This window comes from Indicator indicator, chromosome Z (genome assembly GCF_027791375.1).
Source record: "Indicator indicator isolate 239-I01 chromosome Z, UM_Iind_1.1, whole genome shotgun sequence".
Classification (NCBI taxonomy): domain Eukaryota; kingdom Metazoa; phylum Chordata; class Aves; order Piciformes; family Indicatoridae; genus Indicator; species Indicator indicator.
Window position 1 is genome coordinate 11,541,474 of NC_072053.1, and position 24,360 is coordinate 11,565,833.

The following is a 24,360-nucleotide window of genomic DNA, read 5'->3' on the forward strand; positions in this document are numbered from 1 at the left end:
GCCCTATGTTCTGGAATCTGGTGAGAGTATTACCTTCCATTTAGAACAAACCAAGAACTGAACATTTTCTAGCTCTTGTGGTTTTAAGATTCCAGATTTATGCAAGACTTATGCATCAGCCAACTGATTCATTTTCTCTGTAAAGCATTTAATATTTTAAAGTTGGTTACAGTTTTTGCATATTCCATTCAAAATCCTGAAATTCTTCTCTATCTGTTACTACTTCAGCTTGGATGTTTTTTAATCAAATGAGCCTTGATCTATTTAAAAAAAGAATTATTTTTTTTTAAGAGTCAAACCACTTCCGGGCAAATTAACATGTGAAACTTCAGAGTTTGTAAGGCTATACAGGAGCCGCAGTACAGAAAAGCACTTACAGAAAAGTGCTTATTAAGTTTCCTGAAATGGGTATATTTTCCCAAGTCCTGATTATCCTATTGATTACTACCTCCCAAAGCAGCATGAATATGCATGATGCACGAATATTTTCAGTAAGAGTAGGATTTCCTCAGGACACACACAAGAACTGTGTGTGTCTTAAAGCGAGCGATTAATTTCAAATATAGATGGAGCCTTTGGAGGTCCAAAAGTCCACCAGTAGACATTTGCCAGTATTTTTAAATTGTATGTATGCTTATACCCAGAATATAGCAACATCTTCACCACTGTGGTCTCTGTGTCTGCAGACAGCTCTCTTTCCTGCTAAAAATAGCAGTGGACATTTAAGTTATGTTAGACCATCAATGCTGTGGACTTCATAATAGTAAAGCTCGCCTGGTAGAAGTGTCCTGCAGAGCTGGTTGGCAGGTGCAGTGTGCTCTGCAGTGCTGAAGCACTGGTCAGGAATAATAGGGCTGAAGTGGATATAAGAACGAGTGGGCTGATTTTGGTAGGGGCAGTCTGGCACTGCAGATGTAGTGAGAATTGTAGTGTGTTAAGTTGGGGACAAGGCACCAGGTGGATAGTCAGGAGAGCAGAGTTACATTCCTGGTCCGTCGGAGCTCTGTGCTGGACAAATCAGTTGCCCTTTGATATAGTTGGGTTGCTTGGACCAGCATGGAAATTTTTAGCAGCTGTTTGAAGAATACTTTGAGAGCTTCCTGAGACAGGATTGCAGGAGATTGTTCTAGGTGGCACAGCAAGAAGAAGTAATCTGGCTGTGTCTGGTTTGGATTTATACAGTGAGGGCAATGTGTCTTTATTTGGGGGAGAGTGAATTTAGAATGGTTTATGTTCATTTTTTTGTCTTAAAAATTAAAATCTTAACTATTCCGTGGGTACAGAGCTAATGAAATCATAGCATCACAAGAGCTGAGGATTTCTAGTTTTCAGAGTACTAATAGAGTAGTTTGAGATGTGTCTACTCACAGATGTAATTTCTGCTTTTTTCTATGAGTGAATCTTCACATTCCAGGTTAAGAAAGCCATTTCTATAACATACAACCCATTAACCTTTATTCCAATGCCTGTGGCCTGCAGCTCATTGGGAAGAGTAGAGGTACCAAAAGCCTGAGCAGAGGCAGTGCAATGAGTTCTTCATCCCCTTTTCTTCCTAGCCACGAGACAGTTGAGGTACAGTTTGATTTTTTTTCTGAAAAATATTTTAAATAAGCCTCTCTTAAAGAAAACTTAGGTGTCTGTACCAGGGGGTTGCACAGCTTTCAGTGCTGGTGTTTTAAATACTGCTCCAAGTTTGTGTGTAGATAAGGCCCAAGAGAGTTATGGTGGAGCTATTAGAAGGGGAAGTGATTTTTTCTTAGACTGATTAAAATTCTTTGGGCTTTCTGTTTGTTTGTTTTTAAACATCTATTTAGCTTTTAATTAACATTTAAGAGAAAGGAAGCTGGTTAAATATTCAATACCTCCTCCCTTTCAATTAAGGTAGAGCAGTACACAACACATGATGAGGCCTCTGGGAAGTGTGGAAAAACAGAGAAGAACAGGCTCCTGATTATCATTTTCAGAGGGACTAGAAAGGTGAAACCCATCTGATTGTTATTACCGTTAACAATAATAATGTCAAGGCTTTTTCTGAACCTCAGAAAGCAGTTTAAAAACACTGTGTATGCTGGGTTTTGCTTTTAAATACCTTCAGTGTTCCTGCCTTGTTCTTATTTCAGGGGCAAGGATTTGGGATGTGCTGATAAGTTTTTGGCAGCTTAGTTAGGGAGCTGCAGGTGCTGGATTTTTTTTTTCTTTCATGCTACCTGCCCTCATTTTCATTTTGATGCAATTCTTTCAGTCCCAACAAACTGACAGCCTCAAGCCACCATATAGCCCTGGAAGCTCAACCAAGCAAGTAGGGAAGAGCTATGTTGCTGGCACACTCTGTTGTAGGATCTATTTTCTTTGCCTTTTTCTTCCTTCTCCTTGAAAAATCCAGTTACCTTCTGTCTTAGTCTGTTATTCCTCAAAATTGCATATAAATCATTCAGAAAAGGATGCCTCAATGAAAGGAATTGATAGGAAAAATATATTAGTATTTATAATTCAGTAAATATCCCTTCTAAAATTAAATTAGTCTTTCTTTAATTTTCATTTGTGAACCCTAATTTATCTAACAAAATACTTCTTTTGTTAGCAATCCTGTTTCAAATAGAATTCTATTAAAAAAAAAAAGAAAAAAGACCCTGTTACATAATGGAAACACCTCAAACCACTGCCCAAAACATGACATATTTTTAAGCTTGCTGTTTCTTTTTAGTGTGGTGAGAAAACTTACCTGTAGAAAGTACGTTGTTTATATCAAATATCATCCAAAAATATTTTTTTTAAATCATCGTGTTACACAAACATTTTTAAAATGGAATTGCTGGCAGCAGGTATCAGTTTGCTTAAATTGTATATGTCTGAATGAGTGGTTGCTTTTTTTTAAGGAATGAAGAGACAGCAGATGCTCAAATGCATAGCTATTGGATGTGTTTCATTTACTGCAAGGTTTACTGGATTTCAGAACACACTGATACTTAAAAACATGAATGTTTTACAGAAAGATTTCTGGCTATATATAAGCCAAGACTTTCTAATGCGTCTTCACAATTAGCTTACTGTGATGACCTGCTGTCAAATGCACAGTGATAATACAAGTGTTTTAAGTTTCTTTATCTGCTATCTTATTTGTCCTGCGATGGCTTTATATTTTCAAGAAACTGCAAGGTATTTCCTCCACCGTTCCTTGTTCCAAACACAGAAACACATGAGCAGCTTTACCTGTGTGTCTATCTTGTGATTGCTCAGCAGTAGAGTTAATGCTGTGCATTTACTGGCTGGACTAAGACAAGAATTAGCCCAGTTTGTTCAATAATAGATTATTTATAAAATATTTTCCTAATTATTGAGAACCATTTCTACTTCACCTGTAAATAACAGAAAGCCTCCCATTTATTTTTGCTACGGTGCTATTTTTTCTTTTTAAAGCGTTTTTTAATAGTTTTTTGTTTCCAAATGCTATTCATACAAATGAAAGGAAACTTTTCCCTTTCCAGAGGATAGTTTAAAATAGCCCTTTCTGTAAGAAGGTTCATGTCTAAGTCATCCAGGTGAACTTAACATAGTTTTGTGTCGGTTTATTTTATTTTATTTTATTTTATTTTATTTTATTTTATTTTATTTGCAAAGTAAAAAGACTGGAATAAGTAGTGTGTGCACATATCTAGAACTAGTAAAATTGTGTTATCTAGAAAATTCTGTACTCCTCTATGATTAAAAGTTACACAAGCAACTTAAGACAGAATTCTCTGAATTGGTTGACCTCAGATGTATCCTTTAGATGCTTGGTTGACCTCAGATGTATCCTTTAGATGCAAGTGCCGCTAACATCAGTTTTTCCTCAGCTGGGTATACATTATATCCTGTTACAACAAGCTCATGCCACAGAGCTCTAGAAGATGATAAAGACCTTCATGAAGGCAGAGGGGCTGATGCAAAAAGGATTTTACCTGTGGATTTTGAAACAGGGTTTTGCCCAGGTAGATAGGATGGACTTCTCATTGTGAAGAGAGGAGGTGAGACTGTAGATAAGCCTCCGCCTGATTCTCACCTTGCCTCCTAGTCATTCTCCAGAATAAGAGCATGTTCAAGAGGTTAGAGGGAAAGCAGGGATCAGCTTGGCAGATGTGGAAGCAGAGGTCTCCTAGGTATTGAGGAGACACCGAGTCTTGTCTGCAGGAGGCTGTGCTGTAGGTAAGTACTTTACTAAACTAGAAGCAGATGCAAGTCCTGCCTACGTTTATGTTATTCACACAGAGATATGTAGATAAACCTTAATCTTATGCTTTCTGGATTTTTCTTTTTCCCTCCAGATTCTCAGAAGCAGTTGCATGGTGAGGACAACACTGATGAAAAGTAACTCAGTAACTTTTTTTCTTTTGCTTTTTTTAAGGTGAACACACACAAGAAACCAATTCACCTCATTCTCTGAAGAAGGATGTAGAAAACATGGGAAAAGGTAAAATAAATAAGGGCCTTTTACATTATGAAAGCTACTCTTTGTTTTAATAGAATATGAGGATAATAGGGGGCACTTTGTTCTGCACCATATTTTAAGCTTGTCAAGTACCATATGAATAATATATGGACCTTTGGGTGGATATAATTGAGATTAATGCATATATATCAATCAATACATGACACCATAATATAATACTTTAAAATAATATATTACATTGATTTATATTCATGGCTTTCTGCACAAAATCTATTGTAGGTCTATGCAACACTTTTTTTTATTTCTTTTATAACTGCTAAAATATTTTGTCTTACAGTAATGAATTGCTCTGCAACTGTTCTTTCAAGAATTATTTATACAGATTAGCAAAACCACTTTTCTTTTCTCTTTGCTAGAAGAACTCCAGAAGGTTTTGTTTGAACAGATCGACTTACGGAGAAGACTAGAACAGGAATTCCAGGTGTTGAAAGGAAATGCATCCTTCCCAGTCTTCAGTAAGACACATGCCTGTGGTTTGGTGTTATTTGTGGGTGGGTGGTTGTTTTCACGTTGTTAAAGTGAAAGAAGTATGTTCTGAATTGTGTTGCCGGGATCTTTGGCTTAATTCTGCTGAGGTTGATGGCAATCCTGCTGTGGCTTTACACACTGTCCAAGCAGGACTTTTTAGAGAGAATCTGAAGCTGGATGCCTATTTTGGTGTGCATTCTATTGGTTTTGATAACATCAAATACAGTGAGTAAACAGAAACATGTCAGGGATTTCTTGAGATTCAGTGATGTCTGTGGTCTTAGTTTATTGGAGGCTTTTGGAGACAGGGGACTTTGTAGTCATCTTTAGGTGGTTCTGGCTGATACTGGAGAATTGATTTAGCTTTTGTTTAAGGAGCGGAAGACCTGTTTGGGTTTCTGCTCTTGAGATGAGCTGTTTGAGATGATGCTTCCACCAGAGCTGATCAATGGGGTGCTGGTATCCAGGGGTGATGGAATGTTCTGAACATGGGTTATATAAGAGAAAACAAAATGGACACTTAATAGGGTTTTCATGAAGCTGCCAGAAAATTGAACTGTGTGCATAGCATTATGGAAGAATACATATTGATTGAGGTCTTTTGAGTTACACTGGCAGCAACAGGGCAAAGTGTGCAAGAAGACACACTCAGGGCTCTCCAAAATGCAATGAATGTAGTGGTACAGATCTGGAGTGATCAGGGCATCTCCATTGCTTTCTGACCACTTGTCATGCAGCAGCACGCAGAGATCAGTACTGTCCTGCAGGCTTTCACATCCCTGGATGTTACAGCTTTGCAGTTACTTGCCTAGTCTGCCCTTCAGTATTAAATGCAGGCTAAAGGAAAAAGCATATTTGAGTCCAACCTTTTCTGCTTTGTGAAGTCCAAAGGAGGTCTGGCAGTATTTCTATTCAATGTTTTCCTGCTGTTGATGTTATGAGTTCTGTTTAAAACTCTTTGCTTTTTGTCCTTGTGTTCCTGTGAGACTATACCCATACGGAGCACTGCAAAGTTACTTGACTTGCAGCAAGCCAAGAGAGATTTAAGACTCTCAAAGACTGATTGTCAGTTTCTTCTGCCCCTTGCTAACTTTTCTTAACTCCTTCAGGACTCAAATGTCTGGCCAGCGCTCAGTGCAAAATGTTCCTGTGTTGGTTTGTCATAGTTTCTTGAAGAGTTCAAAAACTCTCTTTTTTGTTAGTCCTCTGAGTTCCTTTGTAGAAACTGAAGGGACAAAAAACCTGTATTACCAGTACAACCCACTGTTGCACCTCCCTGGATTGCCAGAAAAGGTGGGAATACAGATGGCACTTTACTGTTATTTAAAGAAAACATAATTTTCCCTTTTCTATAGCATCAGGTAGAGTAAGTTCAGGGAAGCAGGAAAGTATGAGGACTCTGGGAATGACTCCACCTTTAGCCCAAATATTGAAAGATGTGGACAGCGTCATAAATAAAGGAGAAGAGCTGCCTGAGGTGATACAGATATTAATGAAAGAAGGATAACCTCATCCTTCAATATAGATTCAGTCATTACTGGGGTTTGGGAGTGAGGTAATTTTAAAATCATTTGTGTAGATCAAAACACTGATGGTGTGGTATCGGTGAACTGGCATCTTGGAATTTTGCCATTCAGGTCACTCATTTATTCTTTTGTTCCTCTACAGTAGAATTAATGCTCTGTCATTGCCATGTAAATAAACAGAGCAATGAAACCACATGAAATACAATTCAAATAAAAGAACACATACGGCCGACCAAGGAAGTGGCGACTGTGCATGCTGGCTTGAAAAATATGTGGTTTCAGCATACCACAAAGTAGTGGTCAATTTTCTTCAGGATTAAAATAGAAAACAGACAATGTGCCATAAACAATATATACAAGTGACCGTAAAACCTATATACAGATTTAGATTTACCAAAATAACACACCCCCTGCATGTGTAATAGTACCAGAAAAAAGGGTATTTGTAAAACAAGTAAGTGTAAAATCTAGTAAGTGCAGTTTGTCCTCTAGAGCAGTGTGTGCTCCAGCAAAAGAGATACAATCTCTTCCAGGCTCTCACTGCCACACAGGGCAGCTCCTTTTTGGTCAGGAGGACTCAGTCAAGGAGTCAGGAGGGGTTTGGCCAAACTGTTTTGCCAGGTTTTCCCAACTAAAGGAAAGCTGAGGTAAATTTAAAATTGTATTGATGGATTTATCATGGCTTGGAGACACTTGAGGAGGCTGTAGGAGAGAGGGAAGAGAAGGAAGGTAATAGCCTTTATTTCCCAGTCTGGCTCATGTAGCATCAGGCTCAGTGGCCATGGGGACTGGATCTCTGTCCCATCTGTGCACATAAGAGCACACTGGCAGGGTAATTTTCACTCCCACAGCTGGTAGTGGTTTTCTTATTTATCCACACTGTCTGTGGATAAATAAGCGTTTTGGATTTAAGTCTTCTCAACCTTTTTTGTAAGGAGAAAATTCATCCCCGTTTCAGCAGGGAGGCAATATGTGAGACACGTGTCTCTCTAGGACATGCTCCTGTTGGGTTTCCAGGAGTTAACTCCAGAGTTACCTTTTTGGGGGTCTTGTATTTGGAACTGAGCACATTTGGGGCATTACGCATTAATGGCATCAAACCATCACCCACAGAAGTGCTATGCTGCCTTGTGTGTAAGTGGTGTTTGGTTTCCATGTCTTCTCCTGGAAATTACTGTTAAATGAGAACTGATATGTGCAAGCTTATTTAACAGTACTATGCTGCTCACTTCTCTATGGCTAGACCTGCTTGACATGTAGCCTGTAACAATTTATAGAACAGCAGACTATCTTCTGCTATTTGCACCTTAATGTTGGGGTGTTGTACTTGCAAGCTGCACATAAGGTCTCTCAATGCAGACATCACTCAAAGAAAATTAAAAAGGTCAGATTACTTGAAGAAAATGAAAGAATTTGCTGCCTTGATAGAAATGTGAGTGCTGTGTGTGGTGACATCATATTCTTCCAGAACCTTGTGATGGTATGTACTTTTAGTGTTGGCTTGCATGCATTTTGTCCAGCTGAATTTATCAGTGAGGTAATAAAATGGTGGAGACATAGTCTAGATAGTTATTTAACTTTGTGTTAAGAAAACTATTTAAATATTTATATGGTTTCTCTTGGGTCTTGCTCATAGCTTTGTCTCTGAGTGACCAGATTCAGATAAATGCTGCTGGAAAAATTGCTGTCCTTACCATGAACACCTCATTTCCACCATGAGCTTGGACGTTTGCAGTGCAGGACTGAGCAAGATTTCTGAGCTGTTTGTTCCGAGAGGTGAAGGGCCTGTGAAGAGGCGGTCAGGAGTAAAGAGTGGAAGAGGGAAGGAAGTCATCTCCTTGTAGCCTACTCAGAGTGAAAGTGGAGGTCCTACGTAGAAGGTAGCACAGCTCTATCAGCCTTTAGTGTAATCAGGGCAAGAGGCGATCACTAAAGGTTTTTATACAGCACAGCTTTTTGGGGGCCAGGAAGAGAAGAATCGCAAACTTGTTTGTTTCAGTCAGCTTCTTTTTCTGCTCAAGTTGGAGCAGAGTAAATAAGCTGAAAATTTCTGTGGATATTAACTTGAAATTTGACGAATGTTATTAAAATAATGTCATGTCCTTTTCTGTGTGGCTGTGCTGGACTGCTGACGGTTTCAGCCTGACAAGTTTTCTCCCTCTTTCTTTGTTTTGTTGGTGTTTTATGTTCTAAAGTGCCTCCTTGCCTTTTAAACAACTTTCACTGATTGTTTAGAGGGCAAAATGCTTGTGTGAGAGAGTTCCCCCTTGTACTTTTCTTCCAGCCCCTTCCTATGCCCACACTTTAATGGGGACACATCCCCTTTCCCCACAGGCAAATTACGACCTTTGCCTCTACTGTACCGTGCTGCAACTGCTCATTGATTTTCTGCTTTTGGAGTTGAGAGGTTATGGTGAGGTGGGAAGTGGGTGAGTTCCCAGCACTGCACGAGGACACAGAGTATTAATAGGAGGCACTCGTCCTCACATGGACTCAAATCCTTGTGTATTTAGGTATTTCTGTGACTCCCATTACTGTGCTGTCAATGTATCCCACAGTCATTTAATCCGCTAATCCTCCCGACACACTTGGCAGGTAAAGCAGTGCTATTATTCCTGCTTTAGTGGTGCTGAAGGGATTCATGAAGAGACCAGTGCAGAGAGTCCAGCAGAATCCAGGCTTCCAGAGTCCTGGGCTAATGTCCCAGCAACAAACCTGACTATTTAATCCTTTTAGTTGGTTGGTTGTAAATAAACTATTTTAGCTGCCTTGGCATTGTAGTTGTCTTCTCCAAGGTCTGGATGTTGAGGTGTTGGTATTCACCTCGCTTCTTCTGTAGTCGGGACAAGTTTGTTGCCCATATTAAAATGATGTTGGTTGCAGTGGTTTTCTTCTTCCATTTAATAGCCCATCGTTGCACCTAGGTCTCCATCACTCCAGTCTCCAAGTTACTTGCTTAATTTAAGTAGTTCTTCTTAGTATTTTTCTTTTTCCCACCCTCCAAAAGCAATGTTATGAAACACAGTTAATCTTCTACCAAGTCAAATTTTGTTTGAAATGTTGCTGAGGAGGAAAGTAAGGGAAGGAGCTGATACTGGTGCAGAGAGGCTGGCCTGTCCTGTAACCAAGCTGTTTAGGATCTCTCTCTCAAAGACTTTTTCCATTCTGGGTTCTGTGTCATTGTTTATGGAGCTTTAGCTTGAGTTTTGTTCAAAGCCATCAGCACTGTGTTACAAGCTACAGTGCAAATTCTGCATCCTTGAATGCTTCCTTTCCTCACATGTTTGGACTTCACTGTTGATGTCAACAGATTGGTGCCAAAGCAAAGCAGAACTGATTTTGCTCCTTCAGTACTGGCACAAGTTTGACTAATGACTGCAGGCTCCTGCCCATTGAGAAAAAATAACTGTGGGAATAAATTATAGCAACAGAAACTTAATAGTCTACATTTGCTAATTAGGGAATTAGCTGAATCCATTTTTTCCCAGTTTTTCTGTTACCTATAGTGTCTCCTACTTGGTAAGTTTTTGTTAGGTGCCTGTTTTAATTGGGTGAAAGGCTTCATAGTGCTTCATGGTTCCTCAGTAGTGACTCGGTTTGATTTAATTTGATTTATATCAGTTCTGCAGTGTGGTCTCTGTTTTAATTACTGTATCTGTTTGGGTTTTTTCCCCTCTTGCCCTCTTGTAGATAATTTTCAAGATCAGATGAAGCGGGAACTGGCATACAGAGAAGAAATGGTACAGCAGCTACAAATTGTAAGTCTGTTTTCTCTGCTGAAACTGTTATGAGCTGTCACTTTATGTTTCTTAAATGCACTCCTCAAACTTCTCCTTTGTGAGCCATGTGTATGTACCATTACCAACCTTGTCGTACCTTATGCTAGCAAGATGTAAGGATGGAGTTCTCAGCTGGTTTAGTCTAATTACCTGGAGATTTACTTTCATATTGTAACCAGATGGGTCTTCATGTTTCAACTAAACACAATGTGTTGACTCAAAAATGAAAGGTGCTTCTTCAGAGTGAAACTTAAACCTTAAGGAGTGAAATGTTTCTACCTTGTAGGAGTTTCCAAGGAGTGCTTTTCAGACCTCAGTCATTGCAAGGCCAGCTTCTCAGTGGTAAATAGACTTTAGGATGGGTATCTTTTCCAAGTTTCATTTCCCAGAAGAAGTGCTTAATTTAGCAGTAAAGGATTGCAGGCACACGTTCCTGTTTGGTCTCTTGCTTGTTGTTTTAAAATTGACAGGGATTTTGCTCCTGTGTGTAAATGTAACTCTAGATCATTGCATACAACTGTGCTGTCTTGAAAATTTGATGTACCTAACCCAATGGAATGCAAGGGGTGAAATATATGAAGTTGTTTCTTACTCAGATGTTGCTTAGTCTGGTTTTAAGAAGGAGAGCATTGTAACAAATGGGAGGCTGTCTGCTTATGCTCGTTTCTTGATAGTGCTTTGTCTGTGATCAGTCTGGTGTTCTCAAGAGGATTTTTTTTGAGGCAGACTTGCCTCAAAAATATCCCCACTTACCCGAGTCATGCTCAAGCATCTAAATTTTCCTCATATTTGTCACAAACCCTGGTGCAGGGAAGGTGTTGAGCCTCCTGGTACTGTCATTTTCTAATTGATGGGCTGGAACATAAAATAAAGCTGAAGGCCAGGATTGTCAAACTTGTGCACCTGTGTTTAGAGGCACTTAGGAGTGCCTTATTTTTAGACCAGCTGAATGTTCCTGCTCCCTGATCCTGCTGACTTGAGAGATTTCAATGAGAGATGGAGGAGAATGTTTGCGGAGGAAATTTAAGTCCTGAACATCTTTTTTTTTTGGTGCTGCTCTCCATTATTTTCTTTTAACGCATTGTTGTGCTCTCCTTTGTGTCCCAATGCCAGGCTCAATCTATGAATTGCATTGTTGCAGTACTTCTGCTGCTGCTTTGGACTTGATGCTGGTGACCTGTTTGATTCCTACTTGAAACACATTTAAGTACAAAGTTTGTGGGCCCGCTTCAGCCTTTATCTCATGTGTCAGCTGAGCTTGGGGCTAACTAACTTTCCCTCTCAGAGAGAGAACAGGTCATCTCTGCCATTCCCTTTGTGGGCCAGTTGTGAAGTTCTGAAACTGGATATCCCAGACCTCCAGTGAGCCAGCTGTGATGATTTTTTTCTGATTCCCAAAGATGAGGAGGAATCACAAGGTTCAGTGTATTGTGTTTTTTGGGTAGGAGAAGAAATATGATCATGTAATTCACACCCTTTTCACTTACTGAAATACTAGTCATTTAATCGTTAAACAGAGCTTCCTGACTGTACTTACAGAGAACAGTTCAAACACCTTAGGTACTGCACTGACAGTTCAAGATCTCATCACTAACTGTGGCTGCCTAATTATTGCTGAATGTTGCTCACATTTAGGTATCCCTCCCAGTTATCAGTGAGACCAATTAAAGAATGTTTGCTCATGAAAAATGAAGAGACTGCTGAAAAAAGTGTGTTTTTTAAGCAGGGTTATCTCATCCCACTAGGTGGATGATGAGGGAGGTGAATCTTTGTAACCCTATGAATGGGCTAAGCCTGCCTGGCAGGTCTGCAAGGGCAGTAAGAGTCACATTTTGAAAGTCAAATGCCTTGTCCCACTTAGTGGACAATGAGGACTGCACTTGCTTGTCAGGGCTGAAACAGCAGTACAGTCATGACAGTGACCCTGAGGAAAAAAACAAAACAATTTATTGTTTCTTTTTCTAACAACTATCAACAAGTGTTGTGGATAAGGGCACTTTGGCAGAAGAGTTATTTCCTTATCAACCGCTTTACAACAAACTAGGCGACATCTATCAAAAAAAAGGATAACAAAACAAGTAGAAGAAATTTGAGAGTAAAAGAGAGGGAGAACAGCAAGATAGAAAACAGAGAGGTTTCATCACCCTTAGACCCAGTATTGTTGTCTTGCTTGATCCATAGATGGTGGGTTGACAAAGGTCAATATATGTGCTTGCCCTTATATATATGTTAGTCTGGGACCACCTTTGGGTTGGCAGCTGTAAACTGGGTGAGGAACTTCAGGGGGGCAGCAACAGACCAAAGTTTGACCTGTCAGCCAGTGCATGCTCAAACTGATATTTTCCACCTGTTTGGGGGTGTAGAGAAAAGCAGATCCCAGCTCTGCCTCTTCAGGGCTCAATCCCTCTCTCTTATATGAATGGTTCCAACTTAAGTGTTTTGAGACCAGACAGGCTAAGTTCCTTATTGGTCTTAGGCACAGGTGCAGCAATACTCAGTAATGTTTGGTTTAATGACTGAAATGGAATCAGCACTTTTGATGTGATAATCTGTGCAGTTAATTTTATTCATTAATGTGAATATATCTTGCATGGTCATATCTAGAATTAAGATTCATGAGCTGAATGTGCTAACGATAGAACTCCTTTGGCCTTTGTGGGTTGTGGCATGGACGAATTACAGCTTTTACTGCAGAATACAGAAAAAAATATAGCTGCTTTGGATTTTGTTTGGTGGTTGTTTTGTTCTTAAGAGGCAGGTTATTTTGTTTTATATGCACCTGGGATGTGATACTACCACTTTAACAGAGCTGCCTTCATCTAAGTTTCTTGTTACCACAGAATTGCAAAGAGAAAAGCAAAAACGCTTAATGCATACTTAACTCTTCATTTGATTTACAGCTTCATAGGTGTATACCTTTGTAGTACTGAGCTCAAAATGTGCTGGTATAACTAGCCACAGAACTTGGTGTAATTGCTTTTTTAATTTGCAAACAATGTAAGTGCACAGAGTCAGTTTTCTTTTGTCTCTTCTTACTACTGAGGGGTTGCACAACTTAAACTAGTCCTTCCTGAAGACTTGTCCATGATCATGAAGACATCTCTTGTAACAGTGTGTACCAGAGGCAGCTTAGTTTTGGCAACCAGGATCATAGTTTCACTTGCCCTGAACTGTAATTCTTGAAGCTGCACAACTGTGTAGTCAGATGTTAAAACAAACTGCCTTGGTGTGTTTGATGTGTCAGGAATGTCTGGAATGCAACTAGCTGAAGATAAGCATGTAAAAGTGAAACAAATATAATTGCATTTGAAAAGTTTCTACTGCAAACACCTGCTGTAACCTGACTGTTACACAGAAAGGACTGCTTGCGGGTAGTGCTTCATGCCCAGCCAGTACTGAACACCAAACATGTTGCTTTTTCTCCGAGTTCTTGGGTGACATTGTGAAACTGCAATGCAGAAGGCAATGATAAATAGCCCCGTGTGGAGGGCAGCCGCGCTGAGTGGGGTGACAGCTCTAGGGTGCTGGCGCGGGCTCCGGGTGCCCTCTGCTGCTCCCTGGCCCTCACTACAGCCGTCACTAAAAGCCTCAGTTAAAGCAGTGTTTAATCAATGAGCTTTTATTTTAAAGCTCAGACTTTAATAAAAGTGGTTTATGGCTTCCTAAAAGTCAGGAGGAAAGCTAAGATCATAGGGAAGGTGAGGGGTATACTCTGCACTTCATGTTTTTGACATTACCAGGCTCAGTAAGTAGCTGGAGCAGTGGGACATTGTGTGTCCCTCAGCAGTTTCTGTTGAGATGGGAGTTGCTCAGTGTCCAGAGCAGCTACCAGGAAGTATTGCCAACCTCTTTGTGCCAGGAAGCAAACAGTCGTCATATTTAACAGCAAAATGGGTCTTAAATCACTGAGTGTATTTTTCTCTTCCTCTTATTTTGAAGTGTTGTTTCCCAGGTTGACTAAGTGCAGTGCATGTACTTGGAGGTCATATGTAAAATATGGATTTTATATATGGATTTGGGCATGGATCATCTGGCTTCTGTTATTAAGCCATACAGAAGTGGCCACTGAGAAGAAATCACTGACCAGTGGGTTGGGGTGAATTCTAACATGGCACCTGTGGCATGGCCTCAGAAGAGCTCATCTGGCTTTACAGTTGTCAGTTTGTGCCCAGTGTGACCAGAATTCATCTGTCAGGGTGGCCCAGCCAGCCTAACAAAAGCACTGAGTCAGCTCCTCTTTGAGGCTCTGTATCTGTCATATTGTCTTCTAAGCAACTGTGTTAGTGGATCAGATTTTGAAAGCATAAATTTTCTTCTTAGCTGCCTGGTGGGAGAAAAAGATCAGAAGCAGCATTCCCAGCATGGCAATTTTTATTCTGTTCTATTTTTGTGAACCCCTCTAAAACATTGCCACAGAGAAGCAGAGTACCAAGTAACAAATTTAAGCCTCCTGCTAATAGCCTAGCTTTTTATAATTTCCTTTCAGGAATCCCCTAATAAGTAGTTTGTAGATTCCCAAGAAGCACTGACCACAGTTGTAACCTGTCAGGAAAAGCTAAGGTGGTGTTTGTTTGCCCTTAGTAACCTTAGTTACTTGGATAACTAAGATCAGGCAGTGACCAATCCATCTCATTTTGTGTAGGTGTAGAAGGCAACAGGTCTTTGAGGCATGTGAGTTATGCAGGCAGTCCCTTGTATTTTCAGCTCAAGTGGAAAGTGTTGTTTTGTTTGTTTGTTTTTTTAATTTCTTTATACTTCCATGAACTGAATTCCTCCTCAGTAGCCTTACTTTGGGCAAATAATAATTTTCAGAGCTCGGAAGTGGATCTAACTGTAAGTCCTCCACTATTGGCCTCCTACTCTTGAATCAACTCTGTTCTTAAGACGCAGGCAATAAAATAAATCAGGAACTATCTACCTGCAAAATTGATTTCTATTTATGCATCATCTTTCACCCTTATCTTTAAAGATTCATATGGAGTGTTTAAAAGAGGAAAAAGTCTACCACGTGGTAATGTTGGCAGATCTTCAAAGGCATGAGATCATGTTCCCCTGGGTCCTACTATAATTAAGCAAAACACCAGTAGGTTTAACTCCTCTTTTAGATTGTATAAGGAAAGTAGGTGCTTTGTACAGTTAATGTATTCATCATACAAACAAGGAACATCCACATTTGTGTGCAGAGATCTTGGTCATTGAATTGCCTGTCACTCCAGAAGTGGAAATAGGAAATAGCAGTGTTTGTTTGAGATTTCTATTTTAGTCCTCTTCTCAAAGTTGTCCAGCTAGATTGTGTGATGTCAATAAGAATATTAGAGACAAACATCTGTTCAGCAGACTGGCCCTTGGATTTCTTGAGCTGCATCTTGGTGCTGAAGTGCCTGTTTCCTGTCACCCAGATAACAACAGGTGAAAGGGTATATCTGGAGCTCAGTGTCTACTATGTCTTAGAGATTCCAATACAGATTTTATTGCTTTGCTCCACCCAAGAAAAAAACAAAACAAACAAAAAATGCTTATTTTTTTTGTAATTAATTTCTTCTATGCTTTAGCAGTTGGGATAATACTGTAGGTTTGTTTTCATTTGTTCTGTTACCTTCATGTGATTTTTGGTGGAGTTCCTCTCCAGATTTAGTGGTACAAAATGGAAACAGTCCTTTTGATGCCAAAGGTAGCATACACATCCCTGACCGTGTACAGAAAAGTGAGCTGACGTGTACTGTTTTTAGCAGAATTTTGTTTGCCATTGTCTGCCATTTTAAGGCAGGTGATGGAGACATGACAATGTGTCAGGGTATGTTGTGGGTTAATAGGATGGAGCTGTGCCTCTTTCAAATTCAAATGTTAAAGAAATGCCTTGTAGAATTAATGGCTGTTAAAAACAGAAGTGAAAGATTCCTATATGTTAGAAGCTGCAGAAATTCTGAACAAAATACAGATGTGTATGTGCCAGCCATAAGCCAGACTCTGCCAGTGCCTGTGGGCAAAATAATTTTTCTGTGGTATTGGTGTTCTCTACTTCTTAAATGTACAGGGGATGGAGGCTGTGTGCTCCAGCATTGCCTCACATCCTGAGTGGACTGGTGCTGCTCTGAGCACATGCCACTGCCCACCCAGTGGGGAAGAGTCTCTGTTCAGCTCATACAGCTGTAAATACTTTCACAGGGCAATAGTGGAATCTCACACTCTAGGGCATGCCATTGGCACTGAGATTCTTCCTCCAGCTGTCAAAGGCTCAGTGCATGCTTTTTCTTCTACTTAATCCCAAGCATCATTCTGTCCATAAGCACCATGTGTGCAAAAAATGAAGTTTTCCAATGGCAGTTAAGCTGCACATCTGTCTCCTTTCCTACATAAATATGTACTTTGCGTTTAGGGGGCTGGACAGTCTTCTGGCTGTCATTTCCAGTGCATTCTCTGGAAATGAGAATTAAGTAAATACCTATAGATACTCATCAGAAAATAGTGCTTTGGGGTACTGAAGATACCCTCTTCAAGTAACAAACATCAGGGTGATGTATCATTGTGTAGAGATGGCATGCAAAGATGAAATCTCCAAAAGAGAGTGGTGTACAGATAGCTACACTTTGATGTCCAAGTGTAGCAGGGATCTGACACATGCTTTAGAAATTAATCCTGAGTCCTATCTGGTTACCTGCGCTTTGGTTCGTGTTGTGGAACAGAATCGGAGCGTGCAAACAAGGACGCTGTGTTCCAGGATTGTACTCTTGCTCTTAATGTGTGATCTCTACCTAGGACCAGACTAGAGCTAGCCTGAAAGATAAAAAAGGAAACAAGAGAAATGCAGTATGGATACAGGGGATTTCTCCATCACAGATCCGCTTCCCTTGTCATGTATTTCCTATTGATGTGGACATACTCATAAGACTCAGAATGCTTGTTGCTTTAAATCAAACTATCTGCACTTCCATTACTGCTGGCAGTGGTGGTGCACCCTTTGGTAAAGACCATGCATTGGATCTCTGTGCCCGTTTGAGTGCAAGTTACTATGATTGCACAGAAGGGGACTATATTGTCATGGAGAGCCTTAAATACCACTCCACTGTGGCACCAGAGTTATCCAATGCTCATCTATCAGCAAGCAGACATTGTAGGTACTGCTGTCAAGAAGATGACATTGTAGGTGATTTAACTCTTGAAGAAAGTAGCCATTTCCCTATTGAACACCCACCTCAGTTTCATTTTTTGCCAGGAGAATGGATAAACTGACACATTGAAAAGATGCTGATGTTCCCAGTATAGCAGAGAAGTGGATTAAGAGCAGTCAGTTTGTCAGGATGTGCACTGCTGTCTTATCTAGGTCAGTACAGCTTGGGACGTGTCCTATATAATTGGCGACCGTGCAGACTGGTGTTGCCTGTTGGCCCTTGTGAGTGGGAGAAAGGAAGAAAGCAGCTGGTACAGCATCAGGGGTGTAGGATGAAATGTGCTTATTCAGGCAGTTCCCTTTGAATCTAAGCTATGGAAATGGGTGATGCAGTAAAGAGGTGGTTTGCAAACTCCTCTCTGCTGCTGTTTGGAGAGGAACTTTCTAGCCTTAGAAAACACTGCTCTGGAAGGCAGTTCAAGAGCCTGGTGGAGAGGAGAGCTCTGTTTTTTGGGGGGATGTGGCAGCAAGCTTCCTGGTTTATGGCTTTTATCTTCTGTCAAGTGTAGGAATTATAAGACTAGTCAGACAGAACACCTTGTGTTTTCAGGTCATCAGTGGCTTGAGCATCTCAGTTCATGCACACACATTTCCCTTTCCTGAAGGCTGTTCAGTGGGGAAGCAGCTTTCTCATGAGAGGCTTCTCCTTTCACTCAGCCAGACAGCTCATCTTTGCAAACACAGCTTTCTGGTGCTGCTGCTTCAGACAGAGTTCCCAAAAGATGAAAGGGTTAAGTCCTGAGCTGCCCATGCCCATTTCTTCCTTCTTCCTGAGCCTTGCCTGCTCTTTTCCTCCTTGAGAAAGGCAGGGATGGAGAAAGATGATACTGCAGCACAGAGACACTGAGCACAACTCACACAACGTCCTCATATATTGTGGGCATAATGTAAGTAAAACCAAAAGAGGGATGCACAAGAATGCGTGTTAGCTACAGGTACCAGGTATGGAGGTAAATGCACATGCTTCTAATGTGTTACTAAATGATTGGGGCAAGTCAGCTAGATTCTGTGCATTTGCCTGTCTATTCCTTCTGCTGTTTGTGCAGCTTAGAGCCTTGCTCCTGACTTCAGCCCAGCCTATTCCTTAGAATCATAGAATGATTTGGTTTAGAAGGGACCTTTAAAGGTCACCTACTTCAATATCCCTGCAGTGAGCAAGGACCTTCAACTACATCAGGTTGCTCGGAACCCCATCCAAACTCACATGGAATGTTGACAGGGATGGAGCATCTATCACATCTCTTGGAAACCTGGACCAGTGTTTCACCATACTCAGTGAACAAATTTCCTTCCTTATATCTAGTCTAAATTTCTCCTCTACAGTTTAGAATCATCACCTCCATTGCTACAACAGTCCCTGCTAAGATGTCTGTCCCTATTTTTTTTAAGTACTGAAAGCCCTGAAGCCTTCTCTTCTCCAGGCTGAACTCTCTCAGCCTGTCCTCACAGGGGTGGTGTCAGCTTGCAGTAATATATTTGACATTGTTTGTGAATATATGCTAGATGTCTGACAGCAGAAGCACATCACCTCAGTGTGCAGCAGCACCTGGGAGTGCAGGGACACTGATTTTCTGATCTCAACCTGACTTCCTCCAAGCGTCCTTCCAAAAGGCAATATCAAAGAACAGTGAATTTATAGTCAGTTAGATTCCCAGCTATGGAGACATCTCAGAGCAATTTAGTTTTGTTGCATTCTAAACGCCCAGGACTGAAAAAGAGCATCCCCATACTCCATTCCCAGTAGCCCATGTGCACATCATCCCACTTTGTTTCTAAATATAACTGTTCCCTAATATGCCTATGTTCTCTGTTTTTCTTTAATTATTTGTTCCACTTCAGTGGCTTCCCTCAGATTAGTGTAAGTCAGAAATAACCATTATGAATTTCCTAATTATGGTGATATAAATAAAAGAAGTCTCATACTCCCAACCTGCTGTATATCAGTTGTGCAGGGATCAATGTTATGTTGCCTGCACTGTTTCAGACAGCTGATTTTTCTCATCACACAGGTAGCAGAATGGATGGTAGTTTAATTTTTGGCAGCAACTGATCTAAATAAAGCATTGGATGACATTTTCTACATTGGATTTTAAGATCAGTTGTTTTAATTTGGTCCATTCTAGTTTTATTTCTGCTTCAACATTCTTGCAGTTTTGTGAAGAGTTCAATCATTTAATTTAAGGCACTGTTTCCTAAAATTTTGTAGAGAGGCAAACAAAACCTTTAATTTACAGGGATTCCAGCTTGGAAGTCTCATTAGCAAAATCTCAACTTAAAGCCATGTCTTTGTTTCTGTGTCATTGCAGATTCCCTATGCAGCAAGCTTGATCAGGAAAGAAAAGCTTGGTGCACACCTCAGCAAAAGCTAAAGGTGAGCTTGTAAAAGAAGAGATCTTACTCTGTCTGACCTGGACATCGTGGTTTTCTTTGCAGGCACTTGCAAGAATTAAGAGGATCTTTCTGTTGCTTGATGTTACTGATTCTGGTCTAAAAGCTCTGTCTGTGGAGGTGTTGTGCTGTGGTTTAAAGCTGTTAAGAGACATGTCATAGGAATTTTGAGGCTTCACTGGGCTGCCCCAGGACTGGGAGTTGACAGCTGTCTGAATCCTGGGTCTAAGCTCCTAAGCATGTGCTTCTGCATTCTGGCTCTGGAAAGCGGTGCCAAGTGGAAAGAGGGAAACACCTTTGCATTCACAATGCAGTAAAAGTTCACACACAGGCAGGTAGGGATGGAGGTTTCTGCTCATAATGGAGCTGCTGCAGCTCTGGGAAAGGGCAGTGTATTTTGGGAGCTTTACAGAACTATGGTGATACTGTCTTCTGTAGCTCAGTCTTCTGCAGTTATTCTGCTGCCCACGTGCAGGATCTTCCTCAACCTGGCACTGTGTTTTTCAAGGATATTTTTTAGGAGCGTTCAGTTAGAAGAAACACTCTCCATCAGCAGCTTCAGAGATTTCAGTTTCATGTGCTGAAGCCTTAACATTAAAAAGAACCTGGTTTTGGTTTTGTTGCTTTTTTTTTTTTTTTTCTGTGGGTAGTTGAGTTTTTGTTGTTGTTTTTGTGGTGATTTTTTTATGTTTTTAGTTTTTTTTTTTCTGGTAAAACAAGATTAGGGCTTTGAGACAGAGAAGCAAGAAGCTGGTAACCCTGCTACTGTGTTATGCCACAAATCTAGCTTGTGGATTCACTCTAAAAATCCCTGAGGTGGAATAAATGGATTAGTAAAAAAGGAGCTATTTGTACACAGAAACTTCACTAGTGCACAGTGTACAAGTATTGAAGAGAAAGTTGGGGGCATTTGAGAAGGGTTTGATAGTATAGATCTGGTGGATGCTACCTAAGCTATGGAAGAAGCAAATACTTAAAACTGTTAGGAGTAAGTATAGAGGAACCAGATAACCAGTATCTGTCCTTGGGCTCGGCCTGCTGAGATAAGGAGATTAATCTAACCACCAATTCCGTTTGTTTTACCCTCTTGTGCATACTTTCTTGCTGACTGCTGGTGTTTCCCAGTTGTCTACATTAATCTGAGCCCTGATTTAAAACAAATTTAGTGATATTAACGTCCTGAATAAAACAGTATGCCTCCTCAGATGAGAAGCAGCAGGTCTGGCCCTGAGCGCCTTGTCCAAAGCACTGATGTGCAATAAAAGTCTGCCTGAGGATGGCAGCATCAAGATGCACGGCACTGTTTGTTCCCAGCACCAGGGTTTCATCAGCCAACACTTCCTGCAAGGAAGGTGCTGGCATCACAGCTACAAGTGTTGCCTACTTGTTTGCTGAGAGAGTGAAGGATGGATGCATTTCTCACGCTGTTTTCGTTTTCAGTGGCACACCATCCCTGCAGACAACAGGGATTTCTCTAAGTAGGCCCTAGTGCTTTTGAAAGATTAGTTGTTACTTAACTGCTAAGCTAAATCAGTCAAGCAGAGAATCACAACTATATTGTTCAGAAGCAATTTCGGATTCTCAGTGAGCCAAGCAGAAAAGAGTTGCTTTAAGAGGAAACATGTATGCACGTGCATACCCACACAACATGCTGCGGGGTTGAAGACCCAATGTGTTGCAGAGCAGCTACTCAGGTCATGCTCTGTGTTTGTCAGCTACCCTTTGTTGGGCTTTATGTTCCTTCCCACTGCAGGTCTTGTGTTTAGCCATGCTTCAGTCAGTTACACTTTGCACTTTAATGTGAGCATTTCCACATTTCATTTCTACTAACTAGTAAAGTTTCAGAGGATGCTTCTGGAGCAGGTGACTTACATGTATCTCTTTTTTGTGGACTGTAAATAAAGATTATAATTCTTTGAGTAAAGAAATCTCAGACTTGGGCTCAGTGTTGGTAACATTACATCTCTTTGTTTATTTTTTTTTCATTCCCAGAAGCACAGAATCTTTTGCAGCTGTTATGTTGTGAGTTACAACCCACCACTGAGAAACCTGACTTGTATAAAGACTGAGAAAATGGAAGGGCTTGGGGATTTAAAGAACAAACAAATCGGGTTCCTCTGAACCCAAGGACAAGTGACCTCAAAGCATCATGGACAACCATGTAAAATAGAATGTAGCAGCCATTTATTAGTAAAAACAAAACAAAATTAAAAAAAAAGAAAACAAAAAGAAAAAAGACAAAAAAAGTCCAACAAAAAAAAATAACAAAACAAAAAAAAATTTAAAAATGCCTGTCCTGGATCTTTTTTGGTGGTACCAAAGTTTAAGTCTTTGTGTTTTTAGGACTACTGAACTTGGTAGAGAAAATGCTTTCAATGAATTGTACAGATGAGCTGTGAAAGGAACTGCCAAGCCTTTCAGCGCTGCAAGCAATGACGGCGCCTGCCAGTTTGTCTTTTACTTTTGAATAGTGATTGTTTTATGTTAACAAATGCACATCCAACCAGATGGGCCAGACCCACATTTGGATGGATTAATGGGGATAAAGCAGCATTAGCCATACACAGTGCTTTTTAAAAGCAGACTGAAAAATTCTCACACCCTTTTCCCTCGGCCCTTTGCTCCTCCTGTATTTTGCCTGCTGTATGAATTACGATTGTACTCCTCTGGAAATATTTTACAATTTAATATTGAGTGTAATTAAGAATATAATCACTGTTATCAAAAAAAAAAAGGTATTTAACTCTGTTGTAGTTTCTTTATCATTCATGTGGATAAAAAGTCTATAATAAAAAAAAAAAAGAAAACTATCAGAAAATAGTTGAGCTTCTCTGTAATTTAATGCTATGCTTACTCCCCTAAAGAAGAAATCTAAATTTAATCCCAAGAAAACTTTTTTAGAAGTTTTTTAATCCAGAGGTACTGTGTTGGAAGTATTTCATGGCAGGAATCCTCTGCCTCTGGTTATTTAAAAAATGTTTGAAAGTAGAATTAGTGGATTTTCAGGAAGTGCCTTGCAGATCTTATGCTGGAATCAGTTGACTTTTGAAGACCAGAGCCAGTGGTCTTCTAGATGTTTTCCTGATGATGTGCAACACCCTGATGACTAGAGCTTTCCTGAGTGAAATTTGTCTTCATGCAAAACGTCTCAGACCCAAGCACATTGTCATCCCTGTGCATACAACTGCATAGGAGATTGTCCACAACAATATACCAGCACCAGCATCTGAAAGTGCTTTTGGCCACCCCTGGCATTTGGATATTTTGCCAAGTTGCTCTCTCGTTGTTCTCCTTGTTCCTAGCAGATCCCTGGGAGGTGAAATCAGCTGGCTTTACGGTTGCTTGGTGCAGCTTAACAGATCTGGAAGGCAGGGCAGGAAGGGCACACACAGCCTGTTTTCATGCCCTTGCCCTCTTAGTTTGCTTCTTTAGCAGGTGAGCTGGCAAGACTCAAGTACAGAACTCACTGAACTGGTGGCATTGTTGTATGGAAAAAAAGCAACAAAAGTGCTGTAAAAGCTGGACCAGGTCAAACCAGAAGTTCATCTGTGCCAGTAGCCTGTTCCCAATAATAGATGAAATCATACACTTTGTGAAAACACACAAGCAATTAGACATATGTTCCCAGAATATTGTTTTAGCTTCTAATGATTTACTGCTCTTGGGTTTTCTTATCTAGACATGATGTCTTGTTTTTAATAACCCTCAATGGATTTTTCTCTCGTGAACTTGTCCAGTGACTTTTTAAATCCTAGACACTTTTAGCTGCTTAAAGCATCCTGTGGCAACAAGCTCCACAGCTTAAATACAAGTTGTGAGTGAAAAAAGAAACATTTTCTGATGTTCAGAGCTGCCCCTTGTGAGCCTCACTTTACATCCTGGGCTTCTTGTACTGGATGAGATCGGTTGCCAGTTGACTGCTGGCAATACCTGTCCACCTTCTCCATGCCAGTCATGATTTCATAGGCATCTGCTCAGCCTTTTCGGTTGTCTTTGATTCAGGCTGAGGAGTCATAGTCATCTTTCCAGCAGAACAGTCCCCACAGCTTTGTAGCATGTACCTTTATCTGATCAGCTACAGCTTTTCTGAGATGGAGAATTAGCTGTGTGGAGTATTCAGGATACAGGATGCAATACAGATTATAGTGCAGAGTGACATGATGATACTTTCTGTGATGAATGAACTCAACTGTGGTAGTGTGGTGGTAAAATGTCTTACCACTACAGATCAAAAATTTTGCCCAGACATAAAGTAATCCCCTTGCTCAATAAGAAATTACTGCTCTAATGGCTTCTGAGTGCCAGAGCTTCTGGATGTGGTCAGGCATGCAGAGTAACCCATTGTCCCTCACTATTTGAGGACTAGCCATTTCAGGTCCAGGAGCAGACACAAAGGATCTACAGCAGATTTATTTTCCTTCTAGTACCTGCTCAGCAGTGTTCGGACCATCATGTTCCCCAGTGCCTCCCATAGCAAGTAAATAGTGCATCCATATGTTAAGTTCTGAAACTGTATTAAATGGATATTTCACACAAATGACAGAG

General features: G+C 40.5%; 1 protein-coding gene across 1 annotated transcript in view; it reads left to right on the forward strand.

The window, feature by feature from the left end:
* The window catches only part of SKOR2 (SKI family transcriptional corepressor 2), a 26,097-nt gene extending 6,301 nt beyond the window's left edge, over nucleotides 1-19,796 (forward strand). Inside the window, exons 4-7 of the mRNA XM_054398062.1 lie at nucleotides 4,382-4,447; nucleotides 4,843-4,941; nucleotides 10,171-10,238; nucleotides 19,734-19,796. Of these exons, the coding sequence (XP_054254037.1) occupies nucleotides 4,382-4,447; nucleotides 4,843-4,941; nucleotides 10,171-10,238; nucleotides 19,734-19,796 (296 nt within the window). The remainder of the gene's footprint in view (nucleotides 1-4,381; nucleotides 4,448-4,842; nucleotides 4,942-10,170; nucleotides 10,239-19,733) is intronic.
* The last annotated feature ends 4,564 nt before the right edge of the window (nucleotides 19,797-24,360 follow it).